The sequence below is a fragment of the Parasteatoda tepidariorum genome, chromosome 2, assembly GCF_043381705.1.
Source record: "Parasteatoda tepidariorum isolate YZ-2023 chromosome 2, CAS_Ptep_4.0, whole genome shotgun sequence".
Lineage (NCBI taxonomy): Eukaryota > Metazoa > Arthropoda > Arachnida > Araneae > Theridiidae > Parasteatoda > Parasteatoda tepidariorum.
Window position 1 is genome coordinate 100,720,986 of NC_092205.1, and position 17,945 is coordinate 100,738,930.

Sequence of the window (17,945 nt, forward strand, 5' to 3'; positions counted from 1 at the left end):
GCTACTAACTTAGGTACATTGCAAATGCACAAAATTCTAAGAATTCAAAACAATCATTCAAATCTATATAACAACTTTTTTTTCTAAAACAAATTACATCTTTTTAGTAAGTACTGAGTCCTTAAAATAAATTTGAATTCAAATAAATGACATGTAATTCGTTAAATCTATTAGAAATGTGCTATAGTATAAAATCTTAAGATAAAATTTCTAAAACTGATATCTCTTTAAAAAGATTAAAATTTCGGCTATAATTAAGTCTATTAAAAATTTAAATAAGTGAATTGCAATGGAAAAACCTGCATAAACAAATAAATTCTAGTAAAACAAATAAATTCGTGATATAAATCAAAAATTGTCAAATAAATTCGTAATACATAAATTCGTGAAAAAAAAACGCTTTCGACAAAAAACCAAAATAGAGATCTATCGACAAAAACTTCTGCCTAGCTTATGCTCTCCCTGGTTATTTCAGTTTCCGTTTTTAAAAGCGCTATATGTTGAGCCATCTTAGCTAGATTTGGCATGTGACATTTTTAACGGTAATCATTGGTCTATTTTCTAGCGTTGCCATTCGGGGAGTTGTAATGAGGCTTTTTTTTTATCGCCGTGTAAGAGAAATATATATATATAGATTTTGTTAATGTATGTAGTGTTTAAAAATATTTTTTGAGTACTTAAAAAGTTCTTCAAAGGTGCTTATTTTTTATTGAAAGATTTGGCTAAGCACCCTGAATGAACTAAATGTTTACTGAATTAGATTTTAATTTTCTTATTAGAATGCAAGAATTATCTTATTCGAATGCACACCCGAAATTCATTAATGTATTTTAAACCTTTATTATTTATTTCATTATTATTTTATATTTATCGTTTTTATTTTATTATCCAGCTTGTTACGTGTACTGATATATTTTTTTAAACTGAAGTCTCTAAAATATGCATTATCTTGTGATACCTTTAATTCATAAACAATTTATTCAATTTATAAAAAATACGATTTTGTTATATAAATTCTTTGTAAAAAAACTAATGCTAGTATTTTTTTTAAAGACGCAATCGTCAAATTTTTACAAAAAAAATGTCTTATTATTAAGCTGTTATTAAGCTTTCTTAAAGGTGCTTATTTTGATTAACATTTTCTTTTTTTTATTCGGGTTTTTTTCAAAAATGGCTTAATTTTCTATCATTTAAAAAGAGATTTATTTTCTCAACCGTGTAGAATGTCGTTCTGTATTACAAAAAATGCACGATGTTCTCAAGTTTGACTGCGATATTTATTAGAAACTAGTCATTTTATCATCAGTATGTAAAGTTTTCGAAAAGGTTTTTGAATTTTATTAATTTTATGTTTTTAAATTAAGAATCTTTAATGATAGGAAATAAATTTTTTTTATTACAATTTCTAATTATGAAATTTTTTTCTTGGAAAGTGATTCAAATGTTTTTTGAGTGCTTGAAAAGTACTTAAAAGGTGCTTATTTTTTGTTAAAAACCTAGCTACGCACCCTGCCATGACTTCTGGATTGTATTCAAAATTACAAGACCACGGAGCATAGTCCCAGAATTGGGTCTACTGTTCAACAAGGGTTATTAATATACACCCCATGAAAATGTAAAAACTGCGTGTGAAAAACGTGATCCCAATTAATGATCCGGTACTTGAAATAATTGCGTACTTCTATTAATGGCTGACTACATACAGTTCCTAGCCAAATTATTCGACGCGCTATACATTATTTATAGTCTATGCGCATTTATATTTGACGCATTTATATTCTTATTTGTATAGACGCATTTATATTCTATGTAAAATCTTAATTATCAAGTGATACCACTTTATTGCTTTTACCCTACTGAAATCGATTTCCACTTGTTTACGTTCGTGGATCAATGGGTTAAATTAGGCGATATATAAATATAGAATATTTATTATATCAGGTATTATAATAGTATGTTATAATAATTATATCAAATTATTAGACTTACTGTAGTGTTTTAATAAGGACATGTTTTACTCGAGTTAATAGGCAATACTTTTATATTTAAACATACATATAATCAGTGCTTGGCCATGGCCTGGAGCCCCCAATGATAAGGGGCCCCGCCCCCTTAAAATGGATTTTTTGAAAATAAATAAAAAAATTAAGAAAAACAATGATTTAAAAAAAATCAATTTCAAATATATATTAATAAAATACGATAATTTTTTTACGTAATGTTAATCATATTTATTTAATACTTATTTTAGTTATTATTTATAAGTATTATTGTATATAAATACTTCTATATTTGAATAAATAAAAAATATACGAGAAAAAAATTTAATTTAAGGGCCCCCGCGTACGCCTAATTCGGCCCTGCATGTAATGAACTTCTATGCAAGAGATTTTCCGTATTCTTCCTATTTGCATTTATTTTTAACGTTTTGCATTACATTGTTAACCAATTCAAACAAGAACGTAAACAACAAACCGGTTTCATTCTCTTTAAAACAGTTAAGCTGTTTAGTATCACCTGAAAATTACGATTTTACCAGGGGTCTGTCCAGACATTTTGTGAAAGATCCGTTTTTCGTGAAATTGTGAAAAAATTACTCACATTCTTTCAACCAGGGTCCGCTTTTATGAATTTGTGCAAATAGGGTCCGTTATTGCGAGAAAAAAACTTTTTCAAGGAGTTTTTAAATTGTAAGCACATATAAGATTATGCTCAACGCTGTAAAATTATAATTAAAAAAATTAAATTTTAAAAAATAAACAACAATTGCTGCTTCTAAATTAGAGANTTTCGGACAAATAAAGGAAGAAGCATCTTCGGAAGACAAAATTTAGTTTGTTTATATCTGTCTCCCCCCTTCCTGGGAAGGGTTTATTCGTAATGAAGATAAACAAATATGAAGACAATAATGAAAAACAATAATAAAGATAAACAAATTTGTGAAGGGTCCAATTAAAAAAATCAATTTTTTGAAGGGTCTATTTTTATGAAAAGATATTTTGTGAAGGGTCCGTTAACGGACCCAAATTTTTTCTATACAGACCCCTGTTTACGTAGAAATTTATAGTGCGTCGAGTAATTTGGTAAGGGACTGTACAGAGAGAGAGAGAGAGATAAGAAATGTACCAGACAAAGTAGTTATAGTCGCCATTTTTTCTTTCAACTGTCGTCGGACTTAGCGTATCAAGTCACCAAGCTCTAATCTGGATCGTATTCAGTACTTGAATTCTATATTTTTTTCTCTTGATTATTAATAAAAAAAAATTTCTTTTATCTTTAGGAGTCGTCGTCTCATAAGAGGAGGAGGAAGGCAGAAGATAAAGAAGTAAGAAATAACCTTCTCGAATACAACAGTTTTACTATATAAATGATTATTTTTTTATGCCTGTGTTTTTCCTGAGATAAGCTCGATATTCTGAAAGGGTACACAAAAGTCATGAATTTGGGAAACACTGTAGTACAGGGTGCGTAGCGTTTTTAAAAAGTGCTTAAAGGTGCTTTTTTCTTAGAGTGTTTTTAAAAAGGGCTTCATTTTCCCTCTTCCAAAATGAGATTTTTTTCTTTCTTTTCCATGTTGACTTTCGCCACGAATTATGCAAAATTACATTGTAATTATGCGAATTACATCGTAAGAGCAGTTTGAAATTTTGGTCTTATTCATACGAAACTGAAAAATGAACTAGGAGCACAGAGGGATATAAAACTTTTTTTTTCTTTTTAAATTCACTTGCTTTGTGGAAAAGAGTTAAATTAAAATATATGAAATCTGATTTTACGTATAAAGAATTAGATGATTGTTAAGTGTTTTCTTATAAGATAATTGTTTTTGTATTTTTATCTCCAATAATTAGACAAATTAATGAACCGGATAAGTTGTAATTTGAGACATTTTTATTTATAATTATTTAATATTTTCTACACCAAAATTTGGACTTTTAACAGTAATTTTCAGAAAAAAAGAGTTTTACGTTAAAATAATTCAAGAACATAATTGGAACACTTGTAATTTTACATATATATATTTATTTAAAATTTCTTCATATTTATAATAGCCAATAATAATCTTTAGGCCAAAATTTTGGGTTTTTGACAATTTGACGGTTAAAACCGTCAAGTGTCAAAATTTGCCAATCCTGCCTAATTATGATTTTTTTTAATAAAGTGCTTAAATGGTGCTTATTTTTTGTTGAAAAATTTGGCTACGCACCTTGTAGTAACAAAATGTTTCCGAAAGTGTTTCGACTCTTGTTTCGTTCTTTATTTAGCAGGTTGCTTAGTGTTTTTAAAAAGTGCTTATTTTTGATTTGCGTTTTTCAAAAGTTCTTAAAGGTGCGTTTTTTTATTCTGGGATTGTAAAAAGTGCTTAATTTTTTCATCTTTTAATGAGAGATTTTTGCCTTGCCGTATCGATTGTCGTTCTAAATCACAAAAAATAAATGATTTTNAAAAAAAATAAAAAAAAAAAAAACATGCCTGTTACAATTTTATCTGCAATATTTATCAGAAACTAGATTTGTTATCATGATTATGTAAAGTTGTTGAATATGTATTTTAATTTTATTGATTTTATGATCGAAACGAATCGTATTTACAGAAATCACTTCAAAACTTTTATTTAATTCTAAAATGTTCAGTTCACCGCTCTTTTTTTAAATTGATTGAAAATATCTTTTAACTATGTTGATGAATTAAATGCCTATTAATATTCGAAATTATGAATAAACATAATACATAACCTGGAGTCTGTTTAGAAGAAATTTGGGTCCGATAACACTTTACAAAATAGCTTTTCATATAAACGGACCTTCACAAGATATTTTAATTTAAAAACCAGGGGTCTGTCCAGACATTTTGTGAAAGGTCCGTTTTTGTAAAATTTTGAAAAAAATACTCGTAATTTGTGAATATAAAATAAACGTTAAGTCACATTCTTTCAACCAGGATCCGCTTTTGTAAATTTGTGCAAATAGGGTCCGTTATTGCAACAACAAAAAAATTTCTAAGGAGTTTTTAATTTGTAAAGACATACAAGATTATGCTCAACATTGTAAAATTATAATTAAAAAAATTAAATTTTTAAAAATAAACAGCAATTGCAGCGACTAAATTAGCGACACCATATAAATATTTGGTATTTAGCCTATACCGCTGAACGCAGAATATTCATTTCGGAGGAATAAAGGAAAAAGGAAGAAGCGGCTGCCGAAGACAAAATTTACTTCGTTTACGATTTATTCGATTGACAAAACAATTATAAAGACAAAAAAAAATTTGTGAAGGGTCCGATTAAAAGATAAATTATTTTGTGAAGGGTCCGTTTTCGAGTTAAAATATTTTGTGAAGAATCCGTTAACGGACCCAAATTTCTTCTATACAGACCCCTGAAAACGGACCCTTCACAAAATAATTTATCTTTTAATCGGACCCTTCACAATTTTTTTTTTATCTTCATTATTGTTTTGTTAATCGAATAAACCCATCCCAGGAAGGGGGGGGGGGAGAGAAAGACAAATGCAAACGCACTAAGTTTTGTCTTCAGCAGAAGCTTCTCTCTTCATTCGTCCGAAATGAATATTCTGCATTCAGCAGTATGGGCTAATAAACACCAAGTATTTGTATGTTGCATCTCTAATTTAGTAGCAGCAATTGCTGTTTACTTTTTAAAATTTAATTTTTTTAATTATAACTTTACAGTGTTGATCATAATCTTGTACGTGTTTACAATTAAAAGACTCCTTCAAAAAGTTTTTTGCAATAATGGACACCATTTGCGCTAATTCACAAAAGCGGACCCTGGTTGAAAGAATGTGAATTAACGTATATTATAATGTTAACGCTTATTCACAAATTACGAGTAATTTTTTCACAATTTTACAAAAACGGACCTTTTACAAAATGTTTGGACAGACCCCTGATAACATTTCAAGTTATGTTTAATGTGAAGTCATAACTGGAAAATAAGGCAGTTTTTCTATTTTGATGACTATAAAAATCCCTAAAATTCCTTATGTATAGAATATTTGGTACATTATGCATAAATTATTATGAAATTTATATTATTTTGTAAATTCTACTGGATATTTTCTTATCCATATAGGCAAGTGTGTGTTTATTTTTTGTTGAAAAATCTAACTATGCATCCCTTTCCCCCCCCTAAACTTATTCCCCATTCTTTACATATACGTAGAGAATGCAAGATGCAATAATGTGTTAAATCTCTTTTTAGATTCGTCTGCAACGAGTGGAACGGTTTCTTAACCAGAGGGAGGAAGGTGAGGATGATTCAAGTTCTGATTCATCTTCTGATTCAAGTTCTGATTCATCTTCTGATTCAAGCTCTGGTTCAGCTTCTGATTCAGCTTCTGAGTCAGTTTCTGATTCAGCCACTGAGTCAGTTTCTGATTCAGCCACTGAGGAGTCAGTTTCTGATTCAGCCACTGAGTCAGTTTCTGATTCAGCCACTGAGTCAGTCTCTGATTCAGCCACTGAGTCAGTTTCTGATTCAGCCACTGAGTCAGTTTCTGAATCAGTTGCTGAATCAGCTTCTGAATCAGTTGCTGAATCAGTTTCTGAATCAGTTGCTGAATCAGTTTCTGAATCAGTTTCTGAATCAGTTGCTGAATTAGTTGCTGAATTAGTCTCTGAGTCAGTTGCTGAATCAGTTCCTGAATTAGTTGCTGAATCAGTTCTTGAATCAGTTCCTTCACCGGTTGCTGCATCACCTCCAACTCCACCTCCCGTCCGGTCCCGAAGTAAGTTGTTTATTTGTTTATTTATTTTAATCTAAAGGCTATCCAAGGTCTCTCTAACCCATGATAACTTAGGATATTTTACGTCTGCCCTGCGGTTGGTGGAAACTAGAGGAGAAATTTTCGTATCCTAATCTATGGCAGAATAATCGCCAAGTGACCCGCTAGAAACTTTAAAAATACCTCACAGAAAGTCAACCAATACAGAGAAATTTGAGACTGCAGGTAAACAGGAGATAGTCGTAAAATACTGCGTTAAAAAACAGGAGACTTGGCACGAATTCTTTGTGGTATGCATAAACATCGCTCGACCACTCCTTCCTGTCTTCAGTATCAGGACTTGGCTATACCCCTACGTTTTGATAGTCAAAAATACAAAATACAGTGGGACCTCTATTTAACGAAGTTGCTAAATCCCGATAAAAAGTTCATTATATGCTATCTGTTTAGAAGAAATTTGGGTCCGTTGACGGACACTTCCCAAAATATCTTTTCATAAAAACGGACCCTTAAAAAAATATTTTAACTTAAAAACGGACCCTTCAAAGAATAATTTATCTTATAATCGGACCCTTCACATATTTGTTTGCCTTCATTGTTGTTTTGTTAATCGAATAAACCCTTCCTAGGAAGGGGGGGGGGAGAAGGACAGATGTAAGCGAACTAAGTTTTGTCTTCGGCAGACGCTTCTTCCTTTATTCGTCCGAAATGAATTTTCTGCGTATAGGCTAAATACCAAATATTTAGATGTTGCATCGCTAATTTAGCAGCTGCGATTGCTGTTTATTTTTGAAAATTTAATTTTTTAAATTATAATTTTACAGTGTTGAGCATAATCTTGTATGTCTTTACAATTTAAAAACTCCTTGAAAAAGTTTTTTTTACAATAACGGACCCTATTTGCACAAATTCGCAAAAGCGGACCCTGGTTGAAAGAATGTGACTTAACGTTTATTTTATGTTCACAAATTACGAGTAATTTTTTCACAATTTTACAAAAACGGACCCCTGATATGGAAAATTAGTTAAATTCACCACTTACTTGATTGACACAAAACAGGTTTTAAATTCATTAACGTTAGCAATTACAACCTCTATCTTGTAATTTATTATATGTTATCACATTGTTTCAAATGATTTTAACGTTCTATCATTATGAAGATTTGGTGATGTCTTCATCATTTTCGTCTTCCTCACAATTTATTGCCGTAGTATTCTTATTTTTCACATTGTCCCAAAATATCCGATTCAGTTAATTTTTGTATGGTTGCAGCTTCAGAAAATCAATAAAAAGAAAATAATTCATCAGTACATTATCATTCATTTCGTGGTTTTTTCTTAGCAGTACCCTTATGAAATTCTTCTGAAGGAATGTCAACATCTACACTTAACAAATTCGTCTCTCTGACTAAGAATTCAGCTTTAGCAAAACTGCTACAATTGTACGATCTGTTACACTATTGTTCCATTAGAAATTTCTGTTATGCTTTATCGTAAATAGATTTTTGGCATCCCCAAATAAAATGCGTTCAACAAGTTTGAAATGTTCTGATATATTCTAGGAAATAGGGAAAGTGAATCTCAAAGAAAAGTTCTTTAAATAGAAAAACCACTTCACTGTTTTGAAGTCATTTTACGAAGAAATTTCCAAAATGTTCTTGGTTCTTCGAAGAAGAAAGAAAATCGCAAAATGGAAGTTCGTTAAATAGTCTGACAGTACCAGCTACCAGAGTTGCCACAGGTGACTAAAAGGCCACTATTTGTTACTATTTTCGATCTGAGGCTACTATGGCAACTTTTTTTGCATGAAAAGCCTAAGAAAGCAACTATTTTCAGGAAACGGAGATTATAGGGAGACTTCTGTTGTTTTTTTTAGCATAACTTGGGTTGACAACCTGCGGCCCGCGGTATTTTTTGAACACAATGGAAGTTCAAAAAATTTTGATCTTCCATTTTCACTTATTAATTCAAATTCGATTTATCACAAAAACGATTAAAAAAATTCGATTTATCACTTTTTAATTTGCTCAATTTGCACAGATTCCATTGTAAGTCTATTTTGTTCCTCGATCGCCTTTTCAACAGTTATTGCTACGAAATTCTGCATGATTTTAAAAAACCCAATTTTTAATATGATATTTCGATGCGAGAATTTCGAATTTGAATAATCACTTTTCACAATATATATAAATTTGCTAAATTAATTATTGGTTAAACTGAACTTTCTATAGAAAGTGTTTTTTTTTAAATAGAAAATTATTTTTTTTAAATTATTTCTGGTAATTAAAAGTATTTAATTTTCTGCAAATATAAAAAAAAATTTTTGATATAAAAATTTAATGCTAGAACAATAATGTTTACATAAAAATTATCATATTTTCCATCAACTTGACTGAATGGATTATGGTATATAACAGTTACCTAAGTCAGTGGTTCTTAATCTTTTTAAGCCGTGACCCAAATTTGAGAAATATGTTCATGTCGCGACCCCAAAAAAAGTCAAAATTTTTTCATTGCTTTATTTTAGATCGTATTTTTAAAAAATCTTCAATCCTACGATGATGATTTTTTTTTTAACTTACAAATTTTTTATTTATTTTTTTAATAATAAAGATAAACAAAAGAACTTTTCGATCCAAGGAAAATTTAATTAATAATCAAGTGTTTTTAATAATTTTTATTGACCANCTGCAAGTTTCTAATTATCTCATCGATGTTTGGATGTATGTTGCTAATTGCAATTCGCATACCATCTTCAGGGTTTAAACGCGAGCGGTATTTAGTTTTTATTGAAACTAGTTTGCTAAATCCAGTTTCACATAAATACATTGATGCAAATTGTATTAACACTCTGATGGCATTCTTGCATAAAACGGGATATTGTTTTTCCACGGATAGCCAGATGGAGAACACATTACGCATTACGGTCAAAGAAAGAGTGGACAGCATGAAATTGCAATTAAACAGTTAGTGGCGGAGCTTCACTCTTTATTTGTACACTGTATAGTATGCAGCATGCAGGGATAATGCATTTCATAAAAATTTGGCGACCCCCAAAACCACAGGGGTCGCGACCCCTAGTTTGCGCACCACTGCTTTAGGCTACTAAAAGCAACTATTTTGTTCATTTTTCTTCTGTAGAAACCCTGCAGTACGCTTTTGCTCAAAAGATTTATATTCCAAGCATTTCTTAAAAATTCTAAAATGAATTTTTTTTTTTTTACAGAACCAAGGAGCACTCGGTTGCAGATGCTGTTAGGAGACTCTGCCCCACCCTGCACCCCAGACGACGGGGGTCCTGTTTCATCGCGGCTGCGTGAACATCCCCCCGTCAACTACCATGAAACAAGACTTCGCCCCCTCAGGAGGAGGAGGAGGTAAGTCTTTTTTCTTAAAAAAGAAACTTCAAAACTTCAATTAGCTCAAGAATTTTTATTTATTTATTTATTTTCACATTAGTGACTTTTAACTAAAGAACAATTAACTAATAAAGCAAAAATCTGTAGCCTGCAATTAAATGGTTAGGGTTTTAGTGGCCTTGTGCAAAGCATTATTTCTCATAAAACTTTTTTTTGTTAACATTTCTATGCATAACTTTTTCTTTCTTTTTTTATCATGCCCATTTTTTTAAAAATTGCTTTGTATAAAACCTTGCAATGAGTGAATGGCGCCGCTGGCGAGGTCTTGACGACCCGTAAGTCGACTGACCGCTGGCGCGGCCTAATCGGGCCCGCAAGTCTGAATGAAAGGGCGTGGCTTAAAAGCCCGCAAGTTAAATGATGTATGCATGTGGTGTGAAAGTTGAATGTTGTTGTCAGGTTTTTTACAGCATTTTTTTCTCTTTTTTCTTCTAAATTTTAATAAATCATAGAATGTTTAGGTTAATTAATTCGCAATAATTAAAGAATAATATTAAGCTTTTTACTATTACTGGAATTAAGAATTTTAGTTCAGTTTTATTGTTAAATAATATTAAATATTTATGTCTTTCTTTCTTTTTTTTTTCTTTTTTTTTGAAACGGGAGAAGAATTTAAAAAATTCCATTGTTGAATCTATATTTTTTAAACATAACGTAATTTTAACAACCATGTTTAAATGCTTTGCCCAGGGGGACTTAAATCCTAACCATTTAACTGCAGGGTACAATTTTTTGCCTTGTAAGTTAATTGTTTGTTTGTTATAAGTCATTAATGTGGGAAATAATTTAATACAGGAAATATTTATTTAACGTTAATAGAGGGAATTTTAAAAAAAAATCACTTAAAATAACAGGGAATTTTGATTTTTTGTTTACAAGCTAGGAAAATACAGGGAATTTTGTTTCTTATTTTTGTCTTTTAAAAAATCGAGACCACTCAGCGTAATCTATGGAATATTTAAGGATGATCTTTCAGCTATACCAAACTATTTAATTTACTACAGCATTGTTTAAGTATGTTCAGCTGTTTTTCCAGGAATTAAAACTAATAAATACAGATAGCTCAACATGGCAAAGTAATTTTTGTTTCCTCTTAATAAATTGAGTATAATATGTACAGAGAAAGGTTAAAAGCTGCTGATTTTATTAAAATTGCTAGATAAGACTGAAAAGGAATATTCACACAGTTTTCTGATGTCTCAGATAATCAACTTTTTGAAAAGTGTTTAAAGGTGCTAATTTTTATTTACGTTTTTTAATAACCCTTAAAAGTGCTTATCTTTGAAAAATATATATTTTTTTTTCTTTGTCGTATCGATTGTCGTTCTAAATTACAAAAAATGCACGATTTTCACAATTTTCCCTGCAATATTAATAAGAAATTAGTTTTTTTTTATATCCTGATTATGTAAAGTTTTTAACTTTATTGATTTATGTTTATAAATTAAGAATTTTAAATGATAAAAAATAAAATTTATTACTGCACTGATCTTAATAATGATATTTTTATTTATTTATTTTTTTTTTTTTTTTTTTTTTTTTTTTTTTTTTTTTTTTTTTTTTTTNTTGAGAGTTTCCACATTAAGTTGAACAGCCTAATTTTCTTGAAATACATTCCTTTTGGAGGAAAAAAACTTTTCGGTTCAAATAAAATAGTTTTTTAATTAAATATGTAATATTTTCTTTATTCTAATATTATGGGCTATATTCTCGCAATTTGTAGGGGGGAAATAGACTAATTATTTCCTTTTTTGCATTTTGTGAACAATCATCTCATTTAAAAAAAAATGGTGAAATCCTTAGCGGACACTTTAAAAAAGGGTTACTAAATGCTCACTTTCATTTCGTTGTTATAATAAATAATATCATACTATAAATATCGGATATTAAAACTATGTGGAAATTAATTTTTTTAATCCTGATTATGTAAAGTTTTTAATTTTATTGATTTTATGTTTATAAATTAAGAACTTTAAATGATAGATTTTTTTTTCTTTCAAAAAGTGCATTACAAAATTTAGAACGAAATTTTCAGCAGAAAGAAAAAACCAGATTTCTTACTTCATTAATCTTTATTTTTCATTGTTCTCAAATGAGGATAGAAAAAGCATTTTTATTTTTCCACTCGGAGGCGCGAGAAAGGCATCCTTTGAATATAATTCGGAGGAAAAGATGAAATCTTTAGAAAATTTCTGCAGAAAAAAAAAAAACTTTTTACTTCCCAAAAGAAATATCTTTCTGCAAGAACTCTGTAACGTTCTGCAACAATGTCCCCACGATTGTGCCACCTGGTCAGGAGGTAAGATTTAAAAAGGAAAAATGTTTATGCAAAAAAAAAATCTTAACTTATGTTATTGATTTTATTTAAAAAAAAAAAAACATGTTTCCAACGTTGTTACTTTATTTTTTGTTAAGCAAGCTGTTTCAATTTTATTTTGATAAGAAAGCATATAAACACATGCTAGTTTTATTATTATTTTTTTTAAATATATGATACAGGTATCTTTTTTATTTTAAAGCACTAACTAAAAGTGTCTATAGCATTATAGAGGCAAATTGACATTTATAATGTATTCATAGGATTATATGCTGAATAATAATAAGCTGAAAACCTCAAGTGTTGTGGCATAATAATCTGAGGCAAGTTTTTATATTAAGTGAGATTAAAAATCGAATGAATGGGTCTTTTTTAATTAAATAGTTAATTTTCTATTCAGTTTGCTGCAAATTTTAAAAATTTAAAGAACAACAATGCTCTAAGGTTGAGTGCAGTTCATATTTAGAAGATGTTGAAAAACTATAATTTAAAACTGATACAAAGACAAATAATTTGCTTATTATTTTACGCATACTCATTTTGTGAGTTCAAAAGTCTCAGTAATATATTTCAGTACGTCTTAAAATTCTTTTCAGAAACAGTCAAGTAAATTAACACATTCATCTTGCTTGTTCAAATAAACAAACAATGCATTACATTAGAAAAGGAATGTGATGCTTTACAAAAATAAAAATATGTATATACATATATATATGCATATACATATAAATTTTTTTCTTATCTAATTTCTTTTAAACTTTCTTTGGAGGAGATTTCAATTATCTCCTGATCAGTTTTATTATAAAAATATCTGAGTCGAGGTCCTTATCGATGAATGTGATAATTTATAAATCCGAATTTCTTCAGAATTATTTTTTTTCTCTTCTTAATATTCTAAACTTTCTTCGGGATATTTGTAAATGTTTTGTACTTAGGTTCAGAGAGTGAAATTAATATGCATTACATATTTTTTTCAACAAAAATTACTTATCATAATTTCATTTTTATATATAACTTGCAAACAAATAGTGAACGAGAAATTATTTTGAAATTTACTGTGTTAAATTACTATTGCATTTTTGAGAGTGCAAATTGTTAAAATTGTGCAAATTGTTTTTATTTTCGAATTTATATAAAATGTAAAGCCCTTTATTGCTACCCCTTGGAATGACTTGTTAAAACTGGAAGAAGTTTTGAAGAGCTGAATTCGAATGAATTATTGAATTGAATAATTGAACTCTAATGAACAGAAGCGCACATTCCAGAATTTTCTATATCATGTGGTGAAATAAGAATGGAGTCTTCCTTGGGTCTTTGAAAAAAAAATTCTGAGAAAAATTAAGGCTCTGTGAATGAAAATAACTTGTGGCAGACATTTTGTTGTTGAGCAGCTCACTGTTAAACAGAGCCCTATCGTCCAAATTGTTGAGATGGCTTCGACACGCGTAAAGCGCACAATCCGGCAAAGAAACTGGTTTTATTCACAAAACCTCTAGCTCTAGAAAAGGAGGATCGAGTTGGTCTTGGCGTGAGAAATCTGAAAGCCTTTGATAGACTGTGACCATCGCTGACTATGACGGCCTGGGACTCTTTGANTTTTTTTACTAGAGCCATTCGAGGTCCACATAAGTTGAACAGCCTAATTTTCTTGAAATACATTCCTTTTGGAGGAAAAAAAAACTTTTCGGTTCAAATAAAATAGTTTTTTAATTAAATATGTAATATTGTCTTTATTCTAATATTATGGGCTATATTCTCGCAATTTGTAGGGGGAAAATAGACTAATTATTTCCTTTTTTGCATTGTGTAAACAATCATCTCATTTAAAAAAAAAAAATGGCGAAATCCTTAGCGGTAAATCAGACTCTTTAAAAAAGGGTTACAAAATGCTCACTTTCATTTCGTTGTTATAATAAATAATATCATACTAAAAATATCGGATATTAAAACTATGTGGAAATCAATTTTTTTAATCCTGATTATGTAAAGTTCTTAATTTTATGTTTATAAAGTAAGAACTTTAAATGATAGAATTTCTTTTTTCTTCAAAAAGTGCATTACAAAATTTAGAACGAAATTTTCAGCAGAAAAGAAAACCATATTTTTTACTTCATTAATCTTTATTTTTCATTGTTCTCAAATGAGGATAGAAAAAGCATTTTTATTTTTCCACTCGGAGGCGCGAGAAAGGCATCTTTTGAATATAATTCGGAGGAAAAGATAAAATCTTTAGAAAATTTCTGCAGAAAAAAAAAAAAAACTCTTTACTTCCCAAAAGAAATATCTTTCTGCAGGAACTCTGTAACGTTCTGCAACAATGTACCCACGATTGTGCCACCTGGTCAGGAGGTAAGATTTAAAAAGGAAAAATGTTTATGCAAAAAAAAAAAAAAAAAATCTAACTTATGTTATTGATTTTATTTAAAACAAAAAAAAAATGTTTCCAACATTGTTACTTTATTTTTTTGTTAAGCAAGCTGTTTTAATTTTATTTTGATAAGAAAGCATATAAACACATGCTAGTTTTATTATTTTTTTTTTAAATATATGATACAGGTATCATTTTTATTTTAAAGCACTAACTAAAAGTGTCTATAGCATTATAGAGGCAAATTGACATTTATAATAATGTATTCATAGGATTATATGCTGAATAATAATAAGCTGAAAACCTCAAGTGTTTTGGCATAATAATCTGAGGCGAGTTTTTAGATTAAGTGAGATTAAAAATGGAATGAATGTGTCTTTTTTAATTAAATAGTAAATTTTCTATTCAGTTTGCTTCAAATTTCAAAAATGTAAAGAGCAACAGTGCTCTAAGGTTGAGAGCAGTTCATATTTAGAAGATGTTGAAAAACTATAATTTAAAACTGATACAAAGGCAAAAGCTTTGCTTATTATTTTACGCATACTCATTTTGTGAGTTTAAGTTTCAGTAATATATTTCAGTACGTCTTAAAATTCTTTTCAGAAACAGTCATGTAAATTAACACATTCATCTTGCTTGTTCAAATAAACAAACAAACAATGCATTACATTAGAAAAGGAATGTGATGCTTTACAAAAAGAAATATACATATACGTATGCATATACATATAATTTTTTTCTTATCTAATTTCTTTTTAACTTTCTTTGGAGGAGATTTCAAAGTATCTCTTGATCAGTTTTATTATAAAAATATCTGAGTCGACGTATTTCGTCGTTATCGATGAATGTGATAATTTATAAATCTGAATTTCTTCAGAATTATTTTTTTCTTATTCTCAATATTCTAAATTTTCTTCGAGATATTTGTAAATGTTTTGTACTTAGCTTCAGAGAGTAAAATCAATATGCATTGCATATTTTTTTCAACAAAAATTACTTTTCATAATCTCATTTTTATATATAAATAACTTGCAAACAAATAATGAACGAGAAATTATTTTGAACTTTACCATGTTAAATTACTATTACATTTTTAAGAGTGCAAATTGTTTTTATTTATGAATTTGTATAAAATGTAAAGCCCTTTATTTGCCTTGGAATGGCTTGTTAAAACTGGAGAAGTTTTGAAGAACTGAATTCGAATGAATAATTGAACTCTAATGAAGAATTGAACAGAAGCGCACATTCCAGAATTTTCTATATCGTGTGGTAAAATAAGAATGGAGTCTTCCTTGGGTCTTTGAAAATAAATTCTGAGAAAAATTAAGGCTCTGTGAATGAAAATAACTTATGGCAGACATTTTGTTGTTGAGCAGCTCACTGTTAAACAGAGCCCTATCGTTCAAATTGTTAAATCATGAGATGGCTTGGACACTCGTAAAGCTCACAATCCGGCAAAGAAACTGGCTTTATTCACAAAACCTCTAGCTCTAGAAAAGGAGGATCGAGTTGGTCTTGGTGTGAGAAATCTGAAAGCCTTTGATAGACTGTGACCATCGCTGACTATGACGGCGTCTTTGAGACAGTGTGGTGTCCAAGGAACCGTGTTCCTCATCGGTACTTTCCCTTTTGAAGAAATGAGAACTTGAGACAGTGTGGTGTCCAAGGAACCGTGTTCCTCATCGATACTTTCCCTTTTGAAGAGATGAGAACTTGAGACAGTGTGGTGTCCAAGGAACCGTGTTCCTCAACGAAATGAGAACTTGAGACAGTGTGGTGTCGAAGGTGTTCCTCATCGATACTTTCCATTTTGAATAAATGAGAGCTTGATATCTCCAGGGAAAGTGTTGTGGCAAAACCTCTGTTCTCTGGGAAAGAAGGTGACAGGAAGAATTAGGTGTGAGAAAACGGACGCCTTGGACCATTGCTGTGTATCTGACTGGGACGGCCTTGGCCTCGTTGAGACTGTGATTCCTCATCGATTCTTTCCATTTTAAAGTTTCATGGACAATTGAATTCATTCTTATTGACCACTGTTGTGTGTTTGAACTTGTGATGTCCATTGCTCTTCAGCTCCTGGTCTGATTCTCATTTGCCTAATATGAAGGACAACAAAATAAGAAGAGAGTCTCAACAAGAGGATGCAGAATATTATCTTTGCCTATTGGAATTACTTGAATGACTATTCAACATTGGATCGAATTGAAGCATCACCTGTGTAATATGGAAGGTGCCAATCTCAAGAACTGACTCATGGTATTGGAGCATGGATGGTGTCCATCTCAACAACTGATCCGTGATTTTTTTCTTCTCCTCTTCGTATGACAACTCAGTGGACATTGTTATTTTACCATGCACTTTGATTTCTGTTTTCCACTTGTTATTTTACCATGCACTTTGATTTCTGCTGAAAAGCAGTATTATTCTCGTTTATCTTGTTCTCTTTGTCAAAACGTGATATAATTACAGTACATAAAATTACAGTTTGCATAAATTAAAAAAAAAATGAAAAAAGAAATTGAAAAGTGAAAAAAATTGAAATTAAAAAAAAAAAATATATATATATAAATGATATGTAGGACTTTAAAAAAAACTGAAAATTTTAACTCAACATTTCGAATTATGACTTAGTTTGNAAAAAAAAAAAAAAAAAAAAAAAAAAAATTTCCAAAAAATTGCAAACTGATTATTGTTTCATTCTCCTAATTGTCTTATATTTAATTTTATTTTGTCTTACCTCCAAACTACTAATTGTTCAGTTGTTTTTATATGAATCATATTCTTGTGCCAAGAAAAACTGTGTGTTTGCAAGTTATTGATATTTTTAGCATTTTTTTTTACTCTCAATTCAAAGTTGAATTAATAGTTTGCAGATAGCAAAGCAACTATCTTTAATTTTTTTAAATTCATTTCATTAATTCAAAATAATTTGTTTTTTTTTCCTTCTGTATAAAATTTACTTTTTTCTTCTTCTGTATAAAATTTACTTTTTTTAGATCTATTAATTCAATAAATTTTGAGCAAATGTTCCATATAATATAATGAATAAATGCTACATAAGTACAAATTGAAGAAGATAGCAAAAAAGAATG

At 29.6% G+C, this 17,945-nt stretch overlaps 1 protein-coding gene across 1 annotated transcript in view; it reads left to right on the plus strand.

Annotated features, from left to right (window-relative positions):
• The window catches only part of LOC122271175 (fap1 adhesin-like), a 46,598-nt gene extending 29,563 nt beyond the window's left edge, over positions 1-17,035 (plus strand). Inside the window, exons 8-11 of the mRNA XM_043051541.1 lie at positions 3,281-3,325; positions 6,227-6,752; positions 9,976-10,126; positions 16,927-17,035. Of these exons, the coding sequence (XP_042907475.1) occupies positions 3,281-3,325; positions 6,227-6,752; positions 9,976-10,126; positions 16,927-17,035 (831 nt within the window). The remainder of the gene's footprint in view (positions 1-3,280; positions 3,326-6,226; positions 6,753-9,975; positions 10,127-16,926) is intronic.
• Positions 17,036-17,945: the final 910 nt, after the last annotated feature.